The sequence below is a fragment of the Myiozetetes cayanensis genome, unplaced genomic scaffold, assembly GCF_022539395.1.
Source record: "Myiozetetes cayanensis isolate MyiCay16 unplaced genomic scaffold, myiCay2020 scf5-8, whole genome shotgun sequence".
NCBI classification, from domain to species: Eukaryota; Metazoa; Chordata; class Aves; order Passeriformes; family Tyrannidae; genus Myiozetetes; species Myiozetetes cayanensis.
This window is the reverse complement of record NW_026087742.1, coordinates 54,257,620-54,277,100: the sequence shown is the minus strand read 5'-3', so window position 1 is coordinate 54,277,100 and position 19,481 is coordinate 54,257,620. Positions and strand designations below refer to the sequence as shown.

General features: G+C 35.0%; 1 protein-coding gene across 1 annotated transcript in view; it reads right to left on the bottom strand.

Annotated features, from left to right (window-relative positions):
• Positions 1 to 19,481, bottom strand: part of DIAPH3 (diaphanous related formin 3) — a 188,135-nt gene that overhangs the window by 161,553 nt on the left and 7,101 nt on the right. Inside the window, exons 3-13 of the mRNA XM_050333988.1 lie at positions 16,754 to 16,884; positions 13,704 to 13,778; positions 13,551 to 13,620; positions 13,025 to 13,161; positions 12,452 to 12,557; positions 4,066 to 4,176; positions 3,534 to 3,652; positions 2,654 to 2,770; positions 1,356 to 1,474; positions 1,153 to 1,217; positions 472 to 576 (exon numbers count right to left, since the gene is read on the bottom strand). Coding sequence (XP_050189945.1) covers positions 472 to 576; positions 1,153 to 1,217; positions 1,356 to 1,474; positions 2,654 to 2,770; positions 3,534 to 3,652; positions 4,066 to 4,176; positions 12,452 to 12,557; positions 13,025 to 13,161; positions 13,551 to 13,620; positions 13,704 to 13,778; positions 16,754 to 16,884 — 1,155 coding nt within the window. The remainder of the gene's footprint in view (positions 1 to 471; positions 577 to 1,152; positions 1,218 to 1,355; positions 1,475 to 2,653; positions 2,771 to 3,533; positions 3,653 to 4,065; positions 4,177 to 12,451; positions 12,558 to 13,024; positions 13,162 to 13,550; positions 13,621 to 13,703; positions 13,779 to 16,753; positions 16,885 to 19,481) is intronic.

Here is a 19,481-nt window from a genome sequence, read left to right as displayed (position 1 = left end):
AATTGAAAAATTATCAGGAAATGTTCTTATCCAGCCACAGTTATTTCTTTCACTGCTGGATATCCATGGTAAGGCTTCAGTAAAGCAAACTGCATAATGAGCAATTTCCTGTGAAGGGATAAAGATCACAAAGAAGAATGCTAATCTAAAAGCATAAGACTTATTACCCTATGTGGTTAATTACTTTGGAAATATATGACACTGAAAGCAAAACCCAAATAAAACAGAAGAAACTAGTTAATTAACAGAGCTCAGGCATAAAGGGATCATCTGGGAACTCACAGAGCTAATTAATGTCACATTACAATTATTTTTATAAAACAGAAATAAAGGAAACTCACATGCAATAGTAATCAATAACAAAGATTCTTTGAAAAAACCCTCAGCTGTACTATCAAAATCTGCAGAAGATGCAAAATGAAGTCCCTTTCAAAAACAATACTTCATACATTCATTTAAACTGTTTTATACCTGTGATTTAAAAGCTTGTAATTCTGTCTCAAGTTCATTGATTCTTTCTTCTTTTTTTTGCAGTAGGGCCTGGGTCTCCTGGTGAACTACAAAATCTTTTTCAAACTAAAGAAAAAAGAAAAAGAAATAAAATTGTTGGTACCAGTCAGTTCTGAATAGTTCCTTTAAATTTCAGCTTTTCCTTTTGTGCTTGCTAAAACTCATGTTAACAATACTAAGAACCCATACAACACATCTGCTACTCTAAATTTCATGTGTCTGCTGAGTGGAAGGACCATCTGTATCACCTCTACAGACCTTTACTATATGAAATGCCATAAAGTTGGCATTACACAGAGTAGCTTAAAAAAAAATGGATACAAAGTCTGTAGATACAAACGAGTCCATTATTTTTCTCTTGTTAGAGAAACTGATAAGTGTTCAAATAAAGTATTCAATGGACTTTTTGGGAGAGTTGTACATGAAACCTTAAAATAAATGGTAGACAGATTATCAGTTAAGGTTAGCTACTTTACACTATTTTGCTTCCTAGTCCACAAGGAATACCCAGATTTATATTTTAACACAGAACTAATAGTAATTAAAGTTAAAAAACTACGCCATGTTCAGTTACATCATTTATGAATCTCTCAAGTAATCCCCTGTGCTACCTTATGAACACATAACAAAAAAATTACTTACTTTTCTGGAAAGTTCAGAAGCCCTCTCTTCACATTCTTCTAATCTTGCTTTATCTACACAAATATCTTGAAAAAAAAAAAAAACAAACACACTTAAACATATACAGGGAACATAAGATTCTTAATCACACATGCAATTTGAACTTGGGTTTTGAAAATAAAAAGAAGTATGATACTGTAATCATTTCCAAACACAGTACTTACCTAGTAAGTGGCTGAAATTTATATCTAATCTTTTACGATATGTGAAGTCTGGGTCGGTTCCATTTCGATGTAACACTATCTGTGACACACACTCTTCAATTAATTTGAAATACTGTGGACTAAAGACACAGATGAGCCATTTTACAGTATATTTATTTATCAACCTATATTTAAAATCATGTCTATAACACAGTAAGGTCAAAAGCTTTGGGCTTTGAGCTGAATTATTTCCATAAAAAGGTAGGTGCAAATCCCAAAAGTCTCAAAGGACAAACACATTTGGCAGTTTATTACACAAGAACAGTTTACACAAAGCCCGAAAAAGGAGTGGACCTAAAGATAAATAATTCTTATACTATAAACTCTGCATTTCTCCCCCTATGGAAATACCGGAAGGAAAGACTACCTCCTGTTTCCTCTCAGTAAAGAGGAGGTTCTCCCTTCCATCTGGTTTTGTGACTTGTGTAACAAACAAATGCATTGCAGCCCTGCTTCAGTATGAGGAATGAAAAACACCTTGTTCTAAAATGCCAGGGGGTATGACAGCTGGGTCACTTGCCCAGAAAACACAAGTTGTGAATTCAAACCCTTTCAAGTGGAAGAGGTCTAGCACAGATGTACCCATACAGTCAAGCACCTTTAACCTTTAAAAGTACATCTGCGCTAGACCTTGCCCAAAATGCAAGGTTATGCAGAATGGTGTGCAGAAAGCAGATGGTTTTTCTTCCCTGTTCAATTCATATGTGGTTACTCCGATGCTTCCTCAAAAACAACACTAGCAGATTTTTGGAAGAAAAGTATTTGGCAGCTTCGAACACTTAAGGTTTTATTACTGTTTCCCTGTAATTTATCTGATGAATTTTCCAGAAGACACAAACATGTTCATACTGACCTATAATGTATACTGAAAATACTCAATTCCAACCCAAAAGTTACTCTAAATTAAGCATACATTCAGATTAAAGTGAACTTCTGTGCATACTTGATTTTGTCCTTTGACTCAAATACACCACCTGATTACAATGTTACTACCACAATTTAAAACTGATTAAGAAATCTCTCCTGATCACTTATACTTGTGGTCAATAAGGCTCAGATCTCACCAGTTTTCTATATTTATATATAAAATTGTAAAGCTTATACTTTTAAACATGACTTCACAAAGGAATACTTACAAATTGCAATCCATGCAGAAAGACTAAACCCTTTTTATCCTTAAATTTACAGAAGAAATATTCCATTAATGACTGAAGGATAAAAAAATCCATAATTAACATTTAACACAGAATTAAACATACCGGATAAAATAATCATTTCTTATCAGCAAAAGATGTTGGAGAATAGAAAGAAAATATCCTTCAGCACTAGTGTCCTTAACTGTATTCCACACCATGTTGTAAACATCATTTACTTCAGTAAAAGTGTTAAGGAGAATAAGAACAAAGAACAAAATATTTCAGTCTAATGTTGATAATGATAATAACTTCTTAAACAGAAATTACACCAGAAAAATATTCATTATATGCTTTATTTTCTTCATGTCTCTCTTGCTCATTTCATGGAATCATTTAGGTTGAAAGAGACCTCTAATGTCATCAAATCCAACTATTAGCCAAAGACGCCAAGTTCACCATTCAGCCAGCCCACCAAGTGCCACATCTTCATGTCTTTTAAAGACCTCCAGGGATGGAGACTCCACCACTTCCCTGGGTAGCCTGTTCCAATGCTTGACAGCACCTTCTCTGAGAAATTTTTCCTAATATCCAATCTAAATCTCACCTACTGCAATTTGAGGCCCTTTCCTCTCATCCAGTCACTCCAATCACTTGTTACTTGGGAGAAGAGCCCAACCCTCACCTCACTGCAACCTCCTTTCAAATAGTCACTGGGACTGACAAGGTCTCCCCTGAGCTGCCTTTTCCAGGCTAAACACCCCCAGCTCCCTAAGCTGCTCCTCCTAAGACTTGTGCCACAGACCCTTCACCAGTTTTTTTGCCCTTCTATAAACTTAGTCCTGTATCTCAATATCTTCCTTGTAGTGAGGGGCAAAAAACGAAACACTGGATTCAAAGTATGGCCTCAGCAGTGCTGAGTACAGAGGGGCAATCACTGCCCTAGTCCTGCTGGCCACACTATTTCTGACACAAGGAAAGATGCCACTGGCCTTCAAAAGGATATTCTAGTTCAGATCTAATATCTTCTAAGCGATGAGAGAACTCAATCATGTCTTCTTCCTTATGTTCATTGAACACTTTCAGCTGAATATCTAGTGCTTCATTCTTTATACATTTCAGTTGCTGCAAAGAAGAAACAGTAGAAAGGCTTGCAAAATTAGAAATTCCATATGTAAATAAACCTTATCATTTTAATAACTTCCCTACATCTAAGTTATTTTAAATTTGAAAATTATAAGAACATATGAGTTAAACTAAAAATTCAAAAGGTAAACATGACTTCAGCCTGGCTTACAAGTGTTGCATAACATGTTCTTAAGTAAGTTCCTAGAATCCTGAGGGATCATAATAAGGTTCAGAGAGCACACTTAACCTTTTCATTTTCATTTTTAGGCTGATTCTCATACTTAACCGCTCATGGTCAAACTTATAAAATGAGAATAATTTATTAGAACTTGTTCTCCTATTCCCCCTCTCAAGCTCAAATAGTTAAAAATTTTAAATAGTAATGCAAAGAGAGACTATGAGACTCTTACTGGCAATATCTCTTTCAATCCACTGCGCATAAATTCATTTCTGATGTGAAGCCTAAAATCCAAGTCATCAGGAGATGTAACGAGAGCATTGATGAGCTGCATGCAAGCTACCTGTAACAGAGTAAATAATAAACCATTTTATTTCTTAGATTTCAATATGCATCACAATCAAAAAGATACAACAAATAATTAGACACTACATCATTTCTCATTATAAAACTACTGTAAACTTATAATTAAGCTACTTTAATTCCTGATCAGCCGCATGAGCTATAAATACCTGTGAGAAAACTGAGACTGTTAAGGGCTGATGACTCAACACATTACTATGTGAAAAGGTTCCAGGATGCTTTGTTGAAGCCAGATTCTCATGGAGGAGGAGGAGGAGGTCAGCTTTTGGGTGTGTAATGGCCTCTGATCTTACAAGATAGAGGGTTGAACGGTGGACTACCAGTGAGACAAGACACAGAGTCCTGTGGAGACAGGATGGGGCCTCTTGCCATGCTTAATTGTCCCCTCTTACACAAACCACTGGGGCATAAAGCTCCCCCTCTTCCACCCTGGAAAGTCTGGGAAGGCAGCTGTCATGTCTTGGAATGTGTCATAAACCATTAAAGACTCCCAAAAATGCCCTAACACTCATTTTCTGAAGGCCTTCCACCAGAGTAAAGCTGCCTCCTCTTCTCAGAAGAGGCACCAGCACTTTCCACCTGAACATATTTTAACCCACCAAACTCTGTATTTCATGGGCTTCTTCCCCTCTCACCCACCTCTGACGGATCAAGACCAATGACAACTGATGTGCAACAATCAAGGTCTTGCAGACTTATGGGGTGAGATCTTCACAATCTGACCTTTTCTCTCTCTTTCTTCTTTTCCTTTATACATGTCCTTGGATGATATTTTTATGCTTTCATATTACTTTGTTTTCATATTGTTACATTACCATGAATAATAATAACCTGAATGGCTACATACCTGCTTTCCTTTGCAACCAAACTGCCTTAAAATAAGCCCTATATATATTTATATATATATATATTTACAAACATCCATCAGTCAGTGTTGTTTCATTTTAATCTGCCCCAAGAGATCTATTATAAAAGATCCTGAGTTACCTTTGTCCCCTTGGACAGGTTGTAACAACATCAAACATTAGTTCAGAAATTTCCATAAAAATTAAATATTTTCTCACTACATTGAATTTTGTCTTTTTATACAAATATTGAGTTCCTTTAGCAAATGCACTTTAGCAGATAAAGCACAATTTTCAACACATAAAAATCACTGTAAATATACCTTTATCTATACATATATATTAAAAAGTTAGTAACATAATAGAAATGGTAAAGGCTACAGTCTGTGAATAGAGAAAAATGCATTGAAAAACAAAATGTTGATTAAACGCAACTGAGCCTGAAGAACAGAATGGTGGTTTTCCCCTTTTTTTGAAATCTTCACTCTTTAAACATACTATTACAGAACACTGCATGGGAACCACTACTTCAGCTCAAAAGAAAACATGAGGTCAACTAGTGAGTAGTCCCTCCTCTGAAGAATCAAGAGATCCATCTTGAAAACCTATAGCCAGGAGCAGCAGGAATTCACTCTCCAGATTCAGTCTTCAGAACAACTTATTGTTAATCACAAATAAGTATGTCAACAGCCATTATTTCCTTTTTATACCCTCTTCCTTGTCAGCACACCTTGCTTCAATGCACAAGAAATACATTATTCAAGTTATTCCAGCATTTTAAGGGCTGGAATTAGTCATCTTCAAAGTATATATAATTCCAAGCGTAAGTTGACACCCAAGAACATGAAGATGGCAGAAATTATACTGATTGACATTATATTAGTGGCATTCAACTTTAAAAGATCTCAGTTAAATAAGAATATAGACAACAATACCACAACCTTGACTGTTTTGCCCTAAATAAAATGCATTCCCTTGAGAAAGATCTTTCAGATTTGAGGCATTTGTAAAGTTATAAATTAGAAAAAATCCTCAGTTATTCTTCTCTGAAGAACCCACTTGGAAAGCTACTAAATTTATAACAATTTGGACCTTTAACTGACATGGTAGATTCTTCATCTTTGTAGTGCCTGTCAGAACTACTCTTATGATACCACTCCTCTCTGAAATCTGTTATTTCCCTTATTTTATACAATTTGCTTCTCTATGTATGTCTACGGTATTTCAGAAATCTAAAGGAAAATATGACTTAGTTAACTTGTCACTTATTTTCTTCAAATTCAAACAAAACCTTTGTATTACTCCTGAAACATCTTTCTGTGAATGTACTTTTTCCTAAGAGTACTTTTTCCTATTTTCATATTTTTATTACTGCCAGAGCATCACTCTACACTACATAACAGAAAGTGGTGCTAACTCCAAAAGAGGAAACTACAAACACCAAAAGATAATATAATATAATCTATACATAATATAATATAATCAGATTTGCTTACGTCCAAACCCTGTACAACAATAACAATGATTTTGAAACTACCTAAGGTGTCCAGTCCACTTTTCAAAAGTACACTGAATAAAATCTGCCAGGAATTGTCTCAACAGCACCAAACAGAGAAGAGATTAGGTCTCTTCTGTTGCACAGCCAAGTATTTTTGGACATAGAAAAAATCTTCCTATTGAATGTTTGTCCATCATTCTTGACAATCTTGTTTGGGACATGTGGCCTTGTAGTCCCTGTATTTATGTTAGTTTTTGTTAGGCTACAGGTTTTGTGTTAAGCTAACACCACATGCTTCCAGACATGTCAGGCTTTATTAAGACTTGGCTTGCCTGTCTGGAGTTCAGTTTTGGGTTATTTAGCTGCAACAGGACTTGTCTAGTAACAGAATGACTACCAACGCACTAGTTTTAGATTTTTCCTAGCCTTGTACAAGTCTCTAGCATAAAGTTTAATGCTACACACATTTCTGTAACTAGTGGATAAAATATGACCATAAGTAAAATGCAGCATAGAAAAATAGAGGCATGAGACTGAGTGGAAATGTGTGTTAGCACTACTGAGAGCCATTTTATTAGACCACCAAGACTTCACTTAGATTAACAACAAATTCTTGGCTTTGAACACCAGGTGTACTCTTTAGGCCCACAAACTGCATAAGTTGCAACGTCACAACGTGGTGAAGAATTTGGTTGCAACAAATGGTAAAAACTGCAGGAAACCAAACTAGTAAAAATTTATTACAATAATACCTTCCAGAATATATTCTCTTATTATTCAATTCAGCAGTTAGCATATGATAATCAAGTCATACATGATCACAATAATTTGAAATTTGTTCATTAACTTAGAAGTAGACTGCAGCAAGATACATCTGTTTAGCCAACCTACAACCCATAAGGAAAAAAATTTGTTACATTCTATCACAAAAAAGAAGTAAGCTTGCAAATATTTTAGTTTGGAAAGTTAGATTTGGGGGAACATACCAAAACAAAGAGAAAGAGAAAAATACACCTTGTAAACTTGAACAGAATCTCTTAAATCATTTTAAATTACAAAGACAGAGGTATATGACTTTTGCTTAGAAATACCAGATTATGATTAGCTCATCTTAAAGTAGTGCTATATGTTCTTAACAGTATGCTTAAAAAATTGTGAACATTCAAATACAGGTTGGTATTTAGAATTATTAAATTAACAGAAAGCACTGACTTAAAATATAACAATAGTCAAACAATGAGTTCATCTTCTTCTACAGAGCATGGCCACTAATCAAAGAAATGCAGTAGAAACAACAGATATGGCAATTTCTTCCATAAAAAGAGACCATCAAGATTCTAACGCTGCCAATAAAGAGTCAGACCAAAGAGAAAACAGAGTCCAAAAAGTGGAAAGAACTTCTTAAGAGAGAAAGAAAGCTATAGATAAGTAATTATTTTCTCCAAGTGTTTGTCTCTGTGTACATTCATACTATAGACAATTCCCAGGAATATCTATTCAACTTCAATGCTCCTAATTAAGAAAAATGAAGAAACATTATCACAAATTTAACACCATTCCTTGACAATTCTCAAGGTACAGTATGTAACACTTAGGGAGAATGCCTGTGACGCTCCAGTTGACAGCACTATAAATCTCAGATCCTGAGACACAGAACAATCAGTTCCTACTTGCACTCCCAATGAGTGGGTCCTAACTGCATTCTTTTGTATTCAATTACCTTGGAAAAGATTCTGTAAACAGACTGACAGTCTTTTAAATTTTCAGTCATGGACACAAGGTGGAAAAGCTGAGATCAAAAAAGATGCCTCATTTTTAATAAATTAAGAGATTTCTGCTGAAGTAGCACAAAGTTTAGTGAAGACAGGTAAATTAGCTTCCTAGGAAGGCAGAAGTCATTGCAACCAAGACATTTTGGGCAAATGGTCTACAACTAAGACCAATTCATGAAGAGTTGTAGATTCAGTTGGTAAAGGTATTTTATCAATCTGCCCTTGAGAAGATCCCTGAAAACCTGAAATTATTTTAGGCTCTAACAGCAAAAGGCATATGGTAATATACAGCTCTCTGGTGAACCTATTAAAATTTTCTTATGATGCTGAGGATTGCAATCTGTAAGAATTCTTTCCTGATGGGTACCTCTAACCAGACAGTAATTACATCTTGAGAGTATCCTGTTGTTTACAACAGGTATTCAATGACAGTGTGTAGAAGTACCTTCTTTTCTTCAGAGAAAAGCCGAGAGCAAAGCTTTCATTTCATCTGATGGTCTAGTTAGATGCTTTGTTCCCTTTCTCATCCCTCAAGAACTTCAGTAAGTACAGTCTGCTGTGTTTTCTAAGGTCTTTTGAGTCTGTGAGTATATTCCACCTGGAATGCTTTAAACCTCCTGCTACCACATGGCAAGGAATCTACAAGACTTGACTTGGTTATCCAAGAGATGAGCCTATATTGATGGATACAGATACAATATTTTTGGTAGGGACTAACTTTGCATGGATGATGACACAGTTCACCTGGAAAGTCAAAATGTTGAATGCTTTACTCCATGAGAAAATAGATGAGATCAGACATAATCAGCTAATTCAGAAGTTATGGCTTCCAATTCTAGTATCTTCTGCTTTTAACAGGTGATGTCTATCAACTTACAAATGCATTTTTTGAGGATTCCACAGCCTGTACTTTAAACTTGTAGCTTTTCCCAGTTGAAAACCTCACATCATATATCCAGTCCTTCATTTGTGGAAAATGTCAGGTATATCTCAGTAGCTCAGAGCAGCTTTTTCCTTCCACAGACAAGATAACAGTTCCTGAGCAGTCAGACTACCGTGGTAGCAGTTGAATATTGCCACACTTGGCATGGTATAGTGGTGAGCATTCACATGTGAATAGTTTGCCTCTCTTGTACACTTTACTTATTAGTATTGTTGCTGTTACTGTTTGTTTTCTTATCCAATTGCTGATTTGAGTAAATTGTTTTTATATGAACCCCTGATCTTTACTCTTTATGCCTCCAATTCCCCTCTCTGGTCTGTTGCAGGGGAGGGGGAGGGAAGATTAGGCAAGCAGCATGTGGTTTGGAGTGCTTTCAGGAGGAACACTAAATTAGAGAATACCAGTCCTAAACCATAACAGTCATTTCTTGCCTATTTGAATAAGAGGAATTGTAGTAAGATTTTCTACTTCACTTTTCTTACTCTTACTGCAATTATGCATTTGTAGAAAAGTCTATAAAGATGATGCATATTTAGCTAAATTCTACTTGCCAGTATTAAACTGGCTTTGGTACAGACACCATATTGATACTCATCAATTATTTCCCTCATAATTGACAAAAAATTCTTAGTAATATTTTTGAGATGTACCATCCACATGCATGTACACTTACATGGGTTTTAAACACTTCTTATCAGTCGTGGTGTGTAGGTAAGGTAAGTTTGTTCTGATTGACTGTATTAGGTAAGCAGTTATGGAAAGGACCTCATGAGCAAAGAACAACCAAGAATCATCACGTGATTCAGCTAACCAAAGATGAAAAGGTATTCCCTGATTACTGAATATAGTTAGAGGTTAATGCTACTGATGAATAGCTAGGATCTTTTACTTTGCTACAGAAGTGCTTCTCCTAGGACATGCATGAACCTGCAAGTTTCCAAAGTGAGCAGTGTTCATTTTTCAGGAACTTAACCAGGAAAGGAAAAATTGCACCTTTGCTTCACCACTGTATCTCTTCTCAGTTCTAAGTGCAAAATTACAAGGGTATGGCATCTCTAACTAGAACTGCACAGAAGAACAGCACTCTTACATTAGTTAAACTGCCTGCTTGAGGAATGGTGATGAAAGTTGATTATTAGAGAGTACAAGCATTCATCTGATTCTACAATAAGAATGAGAAGTGGGCAACAAACACGGTGTTGTTGTTACTGTTGTTTTCACATCTGTCTTAAATATTTTAAGTTCTTAAATACTTCACATCCATGAATTGTACAACCAAAGTATTAGACATTTTTCAGTTGTTACCATAAATACACAAGGTATCAGACTGCCTTGTGTGCATTTTCTTGAGCACAGCCTTAAGATGTATATTTACTTTAACAAAACCAGAAACTCTGTATTACTCCTGGTTGTAGTTATATTCTCAGACTAAGGTCACCAATCTTGTCTTGAGCCAAAAACATTTAAGTATGCTTTCCATAATTTTGGGTTTTATGAAAGATAAAGGGAGAATATCCTTTGCTTTCAACAAATGCAAAAAGTAAATACACAGAGCTTTCACTAAAAATACAAAAATCACCATACTGAGGCCTTTTATGTATTCAATCTTCTAGTAACAGAAATGTTAAGTCAATTCAAAATTGAAAAGGTCAGTTGTTAGTGTCAAATTGAACTGCCACAAAGCCAGCAGACGTACATCAAACAGACAATCAAGGCAAGTATGCCAAGTAACTGACAACTATAAACTTCTGTCTCATTAAAACACTGTCAAATTAACCACCAGGTCAATGTCATTGCTAGAAAAGTTTACAACTGATTCAGATGAGGAACGTTGATTTTTCTAGCAAACATTTGTGAAGTCTGAAAAGATAAATAAATAACAAAAGGCCTTTGAGTGGAAGGAACATGTCCAAATGGAAGTTTAACTCAAAAAAATTTCAATAAAGTTTCCATGTCTACACAAAATACAGCAAATGAAACAGCAAAACATTACCTATTTGCAGGAACTTCAGGCTAACATAGGCAGCAAAGCCAAATGAATGTATTTAGCCTAAGTATTTCAGTATAAGTATTGCAACTGTAGCATTTAGACTGAATTCTTAGTTTTAACAAAGCATCTATCGTCTATATCAGAGGACAACAAAACACCAAATGGAGGTGTATCGCAATCATGAGAAGGCATAACTAGTAGAAATAAACTTTTTTAATATCTGAGGAGTAGGCCTAGAAAAATAGAAGTTACTATTACATAGGTAGCTCAGCTGAAGTTTCCTGCACCAATTCCATTATCTCATCAGGGGTCCCTCACTAACGGAGCTGAGCACTGCTGCAGTCAGTACCCATCATGGATAAAGGTAGAGGTATGTATGACTGATTTAATTTATCTCATACTTTAAATAAAGTAATGGGCTGCATTCAAGGTAGTTTCACATGCATTTTTAACTCTAAAGAAAGGGATTTATACATTGCTTTTTTCTTTATTAAATCTACACGTGTAAATATATGCTAGCCCTGAAAATTCAGGATCACATTTGAAAGCCTACACTCAAAACATCCTGTGAATTTCAACCTGGAAGTTCTCAAACCCTTATATGCCCTATAGAGAATACAGACTCTTAAATTCTTTTAACTCAGATATAATATCCTGAAATTGAAAAACAATGTTTATGATCTATAGCATTTCTCCCTACTGCATCAAAATATTTTTGAAAATTATTTATATCCCACGGAAAAATTTATATCCCAGAAATTTTTTGATATTCCTGAAAATTTACTGATAGCCCAGGAAAGTTGTGGATGCCCCATCCCTGGAAGTTTCAAGGTCAGACTGATGGGGCCCAGAGCAACTTGATTTAGTGAGTGGCAATCCTGCCCATGGCAGGAGGGTTGGAACTTCACAATCTTTAAGGTTCCTTCCAACCCAAACCATCCTGTGATTCTATGAAATCACCTAAAAGGAAGTTGAATATGAAAGCATCAAGGGATGCCATACAGAGGGACCTTGGCAAGCTGGAGAAGTGGGCTTACGTGAACCTCACAGAGTTCAAAAAGGCCAAGTGCAACATCCTGTATCCCTATTTGAAACAGTATACCTACTCCTTTTTAATGTAATGACTTATTCAGTACAGAAAAGTAAGTAATTTTATTTTTACTTGTTGCCATGCTTTGTAAAAAAAAAAATTTTAAAAATCGCCTACTTGCAGCTGAACTGAGTTATCCTGAAGACCTTCTACAATAGGAGAGAATCTGCCAACATTTCTTTCCTCTGCTGCTGCTGTTACAGCTTCCAAAATTTTTTCAAGGCTGCAAGAAAAGAGAAGCATTTCACTCAGGAGAGATACTTAAACTTGCTGTTCATTTGCTATCTGAAAAGCCATACTGCCAAATTATTCACCTGCCTCAATTTCTTGCATAAAAATTTAGGTTTAAGCATTACACATTTCCTTTGGAGATTTTTGTAGCCAAAGAACGACTTACTGGATTACAAGGATTAAGATACCTTAAAAGTAATACTAATAAATTTTAAGAAAAAGAATGGTTGTATAACTAATTTCATATAAGCAGTACATCCACATGTCAAAAAGAAAACTCTTACTGATATGACCATAATAAAAAAAGAGTCAGACAAAGGTATTCTGAAAAAATGACAATATAATACAGATATTACTTCCAAACCTGAATTGAAAATTTTAGCATTTAATTCAGGTATAACTATCATTTTGGATACTGTAAAATTACCTTTCTATTTCTTACTTAAATACAGTACTTACATGTTTTCCTCTCCAACAATGCACATTGCAGATAGGAGTTTAACGATATCTGTCATCATGTTAGTTTGCTTGGGATCAATTGCTTTGGTCAGCAATAAAAGGCTCCTCTCTTCTCCCAAAATTCTTTCCAGCCCATACTAAACAACAGAAGAACAGTTGTAAGGACAGTTGGAGGGAATCCAAATGACTATCGAATATCTAGTAATGACAGTGACGGTTCCCTCCAGTAAGTATTTCAAATGACATTTCAGTCTGTCAAACACTTAATTAAAAAATTTAAATGAAAGAAAAGGCCCAAATAGGTCACATATTCTGTAATAAGGGCATATACCAGCATCAAAAGTTCACATTATTTGCTGGGAATATAGAGAAGAAGTGGCAGACTTCTGACAGACAGAAAGAACTTCAAACCACAGCTGACCAACCCATCACTTCACCAATGGCACAGACTTACACCCATTCATCATGCACCTTATCTGATTGAACTGCAGTAATTTAGATTTCCAGATTAGACAAAATCCCATACCTTATTATTCATGAAGGCTCTCAAACACTGTATAACCTTATGCTGACTCCTCTTCACAACTCTGTCCTGACTGAATAAATCGAAAGTTTAGTGTAATTAAACGCTGTTTACATACTATGAGAAGCTCACAATTTTATATTAAATCATCCTTACTTTTTTGTCTCAACCAATCTTTCCAAAACATCCAATAGCAGTCCTAGACCTTCTCGGCCAAAGTTTTCAACCCAGCTAGGGAGAAAGAAAAAAGACATTTAAAAGAATTGACATTAAAAAAAAAAAGACTAATCCGAGTGAATGACAATAATCACAATAAATAAAAGCAAGTATAACTGGGTCATTTTAATTGTCTTCAAGTGAACACAACTAAAATTTAAAATTTTAGCTACTACCAAAGATTACTATTGGTGAGGTTAAACTCATGGCAAGTTGCTTCTACGTGAGACAGCTGCTACATGGTCCTGTTTAGTATTGCTCAAAACACCTTGATACCAAATACATGTAATGGCACAATGACCTCTTAATGAAATTAAATCTGTTGCAACTATTATATAAAAAGACAATAAATAGCTGTAGATAACCAGTTATCTGCAATACTATGCACAGCTAAATCACTTGAACCACTTTTGATGAACTGTGCTGGCAACTGTGAGGTCAAAACACCCAAATTATTTACCTGAAGATTAGTGACCAAGATTTTCCTTCTGAGGCTTTATTTTTATACTGATGGAATATAAACATTGCTTTTTGCAGTAAACCACAGATTTCACTACATTGTTTTAAGTACCAATATCACTTGATTTAAATTTTTTCTGTGAACTAAAAATACATTTTACAAGAAAGACTAATTGAAAACAATGTTGTAGAACCATTTCTTTCCTTAGAAATTGAAATGTCAACAAGATTTAAAAGTTAAATTGATTAAACTATAGTAATTGAAAAATCAGAAAAAAACCCTAAATTATATATTGTCAAAAATATCACGGCTCACAAATGTTAAGAATGTCAGGCTAAATTCAATCTAAATTTAATTCTCAACCTGTTAAAAAAACCACACTTTTATCCATTGTTATTATATATGCAAATAATAAAATCCCAAAGTTTCATCAGTGATTTCTCATTGTCCATATCACATGAAGCTAAAGTCTAAATTAATCATGGATTTATAGCAGCTGAACCAGAGTTCAGCGTTTATGTGTCAAAGTAAGTTCTTACTTAAAGATCTGGCCGCTGACAGGAAAAATCAAGGTCACCAGTGTGTCTTTGTTCCATTTTTGTTACTTTTGTATATAAGCCCTACTTAAGAACTTACGTTTTTTATTAAGGCTATTTTGAAATGCTCAGTTTAAGCCTAGTGAGGTCTATCTTAATAGACTTTTCTCAGTACCAACTCAATACACCAGAAGACTGTTTCAGAAAATGTATGTTCTACTGGTTGTGATCCTTCTTTTGATCTGTAGACTAAAATGTGTTCATGGACAAGCAGTAGACATTTTGTTTATTGAACTGCTACTTAAATACCTCTTCTCTGGTGCTTTTGCAAGCCACAGTCACTCTATTTCCAATTTAAACCTCTCAAATTCAGACCTATTCTTAAGCCATCCATTAACTTAATGATTTCATCTCCAATGCAAGCCTTATAGTTCTTTTATGCTGTCTCTATATTCTACATAATGTTTCAAATTGAAGTTATACTTTAATAAATTATAGTCAAGCTAGGACTTTAGATTCAACTGTGAACTTTTTTACCTACTGCAGTTTATATTTGAACAAAGTTAAAGCCTGTGTTGCAATCTAGAACTATTTGTACCAATAAGTTAAAATAATTTCTCAAAGGTATCAGTGCAATGATTCTTTGATATCAGCAACGCATCACCAAGATCACAGGTTTTGTTTTGTTTTATGGTTTGAGGGGTAAGGGGTTAACTTTTCTCTTGGTGTGTAGGAGAGAGGCAGCAAAGGGAATGACATACAAAAAGATAAAACTATCCATTCATATCAAGAACAGAGAGAAAAGACTGCTCTAAGCAGAAGTTGTCACACATTTCAAATATTTTGTGTTTCTCTTTCCAAGCCTATAATAACAAGCAAAGTTTTCTTTGTTAAACCTAAATGCAAATAAAAACATTAAAACAAAAACACTGGGGTTGTGGGTTGTTGGGATCTTTTTTAAGAAGGTGAAGCAATACTATATCTAAAAGTAGTTTTATATTCATGAAGGAAGCATATCTTCTGTAAAACCCTCTGTCAGAATAACTCAGGTTAACATAAAGCATGTTTCTTCCCATGTGTATCATTATATATTCTAAATAAGACAATCCAATTCAAAAACAAATTAATACAAGGAAATACTCATACAGAAGACCCATATAAACAACTCTGCCAAGCCAGACACAGAAAAAAGTTGTGTAATCCTTTTTAGATCATGTCCCATCATAAGCATTCCCAACATTTAATTTGCATTATTTTGAACTAAACCCAAACCAGTTTCCCAAAATCATGTGTTTAGTCACTGTCTTAAACAGCAACTCTAAAACTAAAGAATGCAAATAGAGTAGAATAGAAAAAAAATACAATATAATAAAGTCAGCAATCACAAATCAAGATGCATGGATCAAACCAAAATTCAAGACTGATATCAGTAATTACTAAAGAGTTAGCCTTCTTTCAAAAAAAGTAAAGGTAAATGAATGTTGTGCTTTCTTCTGTATAAATTCTACAGACACAGAGAAAGTAACCAGAGGGCAGCAAGGAAGAAAGTTTACCGTACACTAGACAGAAGAAATAGCACACAATTAAAAATAAAAATGCTTTCTGGTGAACAACTTACACCAAGGTGCATAACTCCCATTATTCATCACCCTGATAAAATAGTTTAAAAGATCAAAGAGTTAGAGAATATTTCAAAAATAAAAATGGAAAAAAAACTTTAGCACTAGAAAACAAAGGGAACTGCTCTGCACTACATTTAATTTATCTTCTCTTAGAATCACCTTGCATAGGTCAGTGAACTCTATTAAAAAATAATAAAACTACAGAAGAAATATAATCAATGAAAAAAAGAAAAAAATTACAATCGTTCACTAATACATACACATTCATTAACTGGAAAGCCTTGAACCATTTACATCTACATATCCATTAATTTTAATCCATTAAGAAATGAGAATATGATTAATCTCTGCAATATGTGTTAATGATGTTACCTGACAGGATTACTAGTCAAGGACACACGGAGAGACTCTAAGCAAGTGACTAGTCTTTCATCTGTTGACCCAGATTTTAAATCCTGAATAAACTCTTGGGGTGAAATCTTCCTACTGTTCTTGAGACTTCCCTGAAATACAGAAAATACATTAGTTTTTTAATTTGGTGCATACAGAACTCAAATAAATTATTAATGGCTAACAGTAATTTCAGTAGACCTAAACCTGTAACTGATCTCTATCTACTGTATGCCAAATGCTGACTAAATTTTGATCATTTTATGAACAAATTTCTACTCAGTAGACAAAAGCAGCAGGCATCAAATGTACAAATTTATCACGCATGCTCAGTGAAAACTTTCGAATGAATGGATTCTGTTTATGCATTGCAAACACCTTAATTTTCAATTTTCAAAAGAAGAAAAAACCAATTCTGAGGTTCTCTGAAGAGATCATAAGGCACAGGTCCTGAAGGGTGACTGCAGTCACATGAGAATACAGCACATCAGAAGTGTATTCAGAGTGTTACTGTAGTAACTTCTGTTCTTGCAGTCAGTGTTGTAAAACACTTTTCCCTTCAGATGAGGACTACATGAGATTGGCTAGCTTTGGCTCTAAGGGCTAAAGCAAAAGAATTTAAAAAATAAAAATGAAAAAAAAATACAAAAAGAGTCCTTTAGAACTAAAATTATAAAGTTAAACTCCAGTTGCTCATTTGTTGCGTTGGCCATCTGTAAGAATGCAGTGCAACACAAATATGACTATTGATGCAATAACATAAAAGACAGTTACTCAAACCTTCAGATTTGGATTTTGCCTTGTTTTTTGAGTTTTGCTCTTTTTGACAGGTGGGAAGGCAAATGGGGATGTGGAGAACAGGGAGATAAAAAGGAAAGTGCAATAGAAAGTTCATGCAGCATGCAAAAACAATTTCATGCAAACAAAATACTTTCTGTTCCAAGCAATACAGCCTGAAAGACACCGGCTTTGACTCATCACTGTATCTGTTGTGTCAAATGTTGATTAAAATAAATTCAAGATATTAATGACTTTTCTGAAGGATATATAGTATCTGTGGTTTTAAAAAAGTAATGGTTCTCCCGAACTAATGAAGCTCTACGATTTGCAAGTAAATGAGCAAATCTAAGAGGCATTGACCCAATTTGTAAGACTATCCTTCTCTCCTTCTAACTATAGTAAAGACAAAATTTGTAGACATTGAAAAATAAGAAGTCAACTCCACCTAATATCCATTTTACATGAAGGATATTTTCTACAGAACATATCTAAATTCAAAGAAAGAGGCATACAATGTTGCATACAACCTATATTTGAGTTAATTCATTGCAAGACTCGTCTTTTTGAGAGCCAGAGCACAACTGTCATGTTGCACTAAGGAGACTTACTAAATAATTCTTGATTAACTAGTGGCTTAAGTCAGAAACTGAAGAGAATTAGGCTTGCAGCACAATAATAACTTGGAAGTATTCACTGTAAATAGTGATGTGGTCTCATTATGTTATTATAGATAGCTTCATACAGATTATGTTTTCTCACTTTGGAAGATCCTCAGAAAGTACTGAGAATTAAGCTTTTCTCCTCATGAAGTGGAAGATCATGAAATAGTTTCTAGCAGAGAAGTGAAGTTAATAAAGCTGGAAAGCATGGTTGACAGACCAGGCTGCTGAGCTGCCATTCAGAGGGACATCAGCAGGAATTTCAGAGAGTTCCACAACAGAAAATGGTAAATCTTGAACCTGAGGAGAAATAATCTCATGCACCTACATGTGTCAGGGCCAACCAGCTAGAAAGTAGGTTTGTAGGAAAAAAGGGATTCTGATGGATGACAAGTGCATGCATGGTGAGTGCATCACCAGCTAGTCAAGTGAGATTGTCCTTCCCCTCAGCTCAGCACTCGTGAGACATCTGGAGTATTGTGTCCAGCTCCTGATTCCCCAGCACGAGAGAGACATGGACATATTGGAATGAGTTCAGAAAGTGCTGTGGACACAATTATAGGAGAATCTGTAGTATATGGAGAGGCAGACAGAACAGGGATTGTTTAGCTCCAAGAAGAGGAGGCTCAGGGAACCCTATCAGTGAAAGGACAAGAAGCAAAAACTGAAATATAGGAAATTGGTTCAAAATAAGACATAAACAAAAACTTGTCCTCTCTTCCCTTGTTCTGTTTAAATATGAGGCTGGTCAAGCACTGGAACAGGTTGCCTGCTATTATAGGCTGTATAATCTCCTCTATCAGAGACATTAAAAAGGAAATAGGTGAGAAGTTGGAAAAGACTATCTCCAGAAGTCTCTTCCAGTCTCAATCATTCTATTATATGACTCTCTACCAACAGAACACTGTGGGCTATAATACTCTCTGCTCCGACTATATTTTCTCAGACTTGATAAAAGATGCTCCAGACACCAAAAAACAAACTACTGCCAGGAATCATCCTGAAAATATAGCATCTCATATTATATTTTGGAACACCACACGTAGTACATGGAATGTCATTCCAAACATGCCTCTGAATTGATGGAGATTACTATTTGTTTAAATATGAGAGCCACTTCCAATAACTATGTTCCACAAAAAAAAATAGATGAGATGTCCAGGAAGGGATGATGGTTGATGAGACAGTCTGGAGAAGATATCTAGGAAACTCAGAGAAAATATTAAAAAATCCATAACAATAAATGCTCCCACAAACAAAAAGAAACTCAG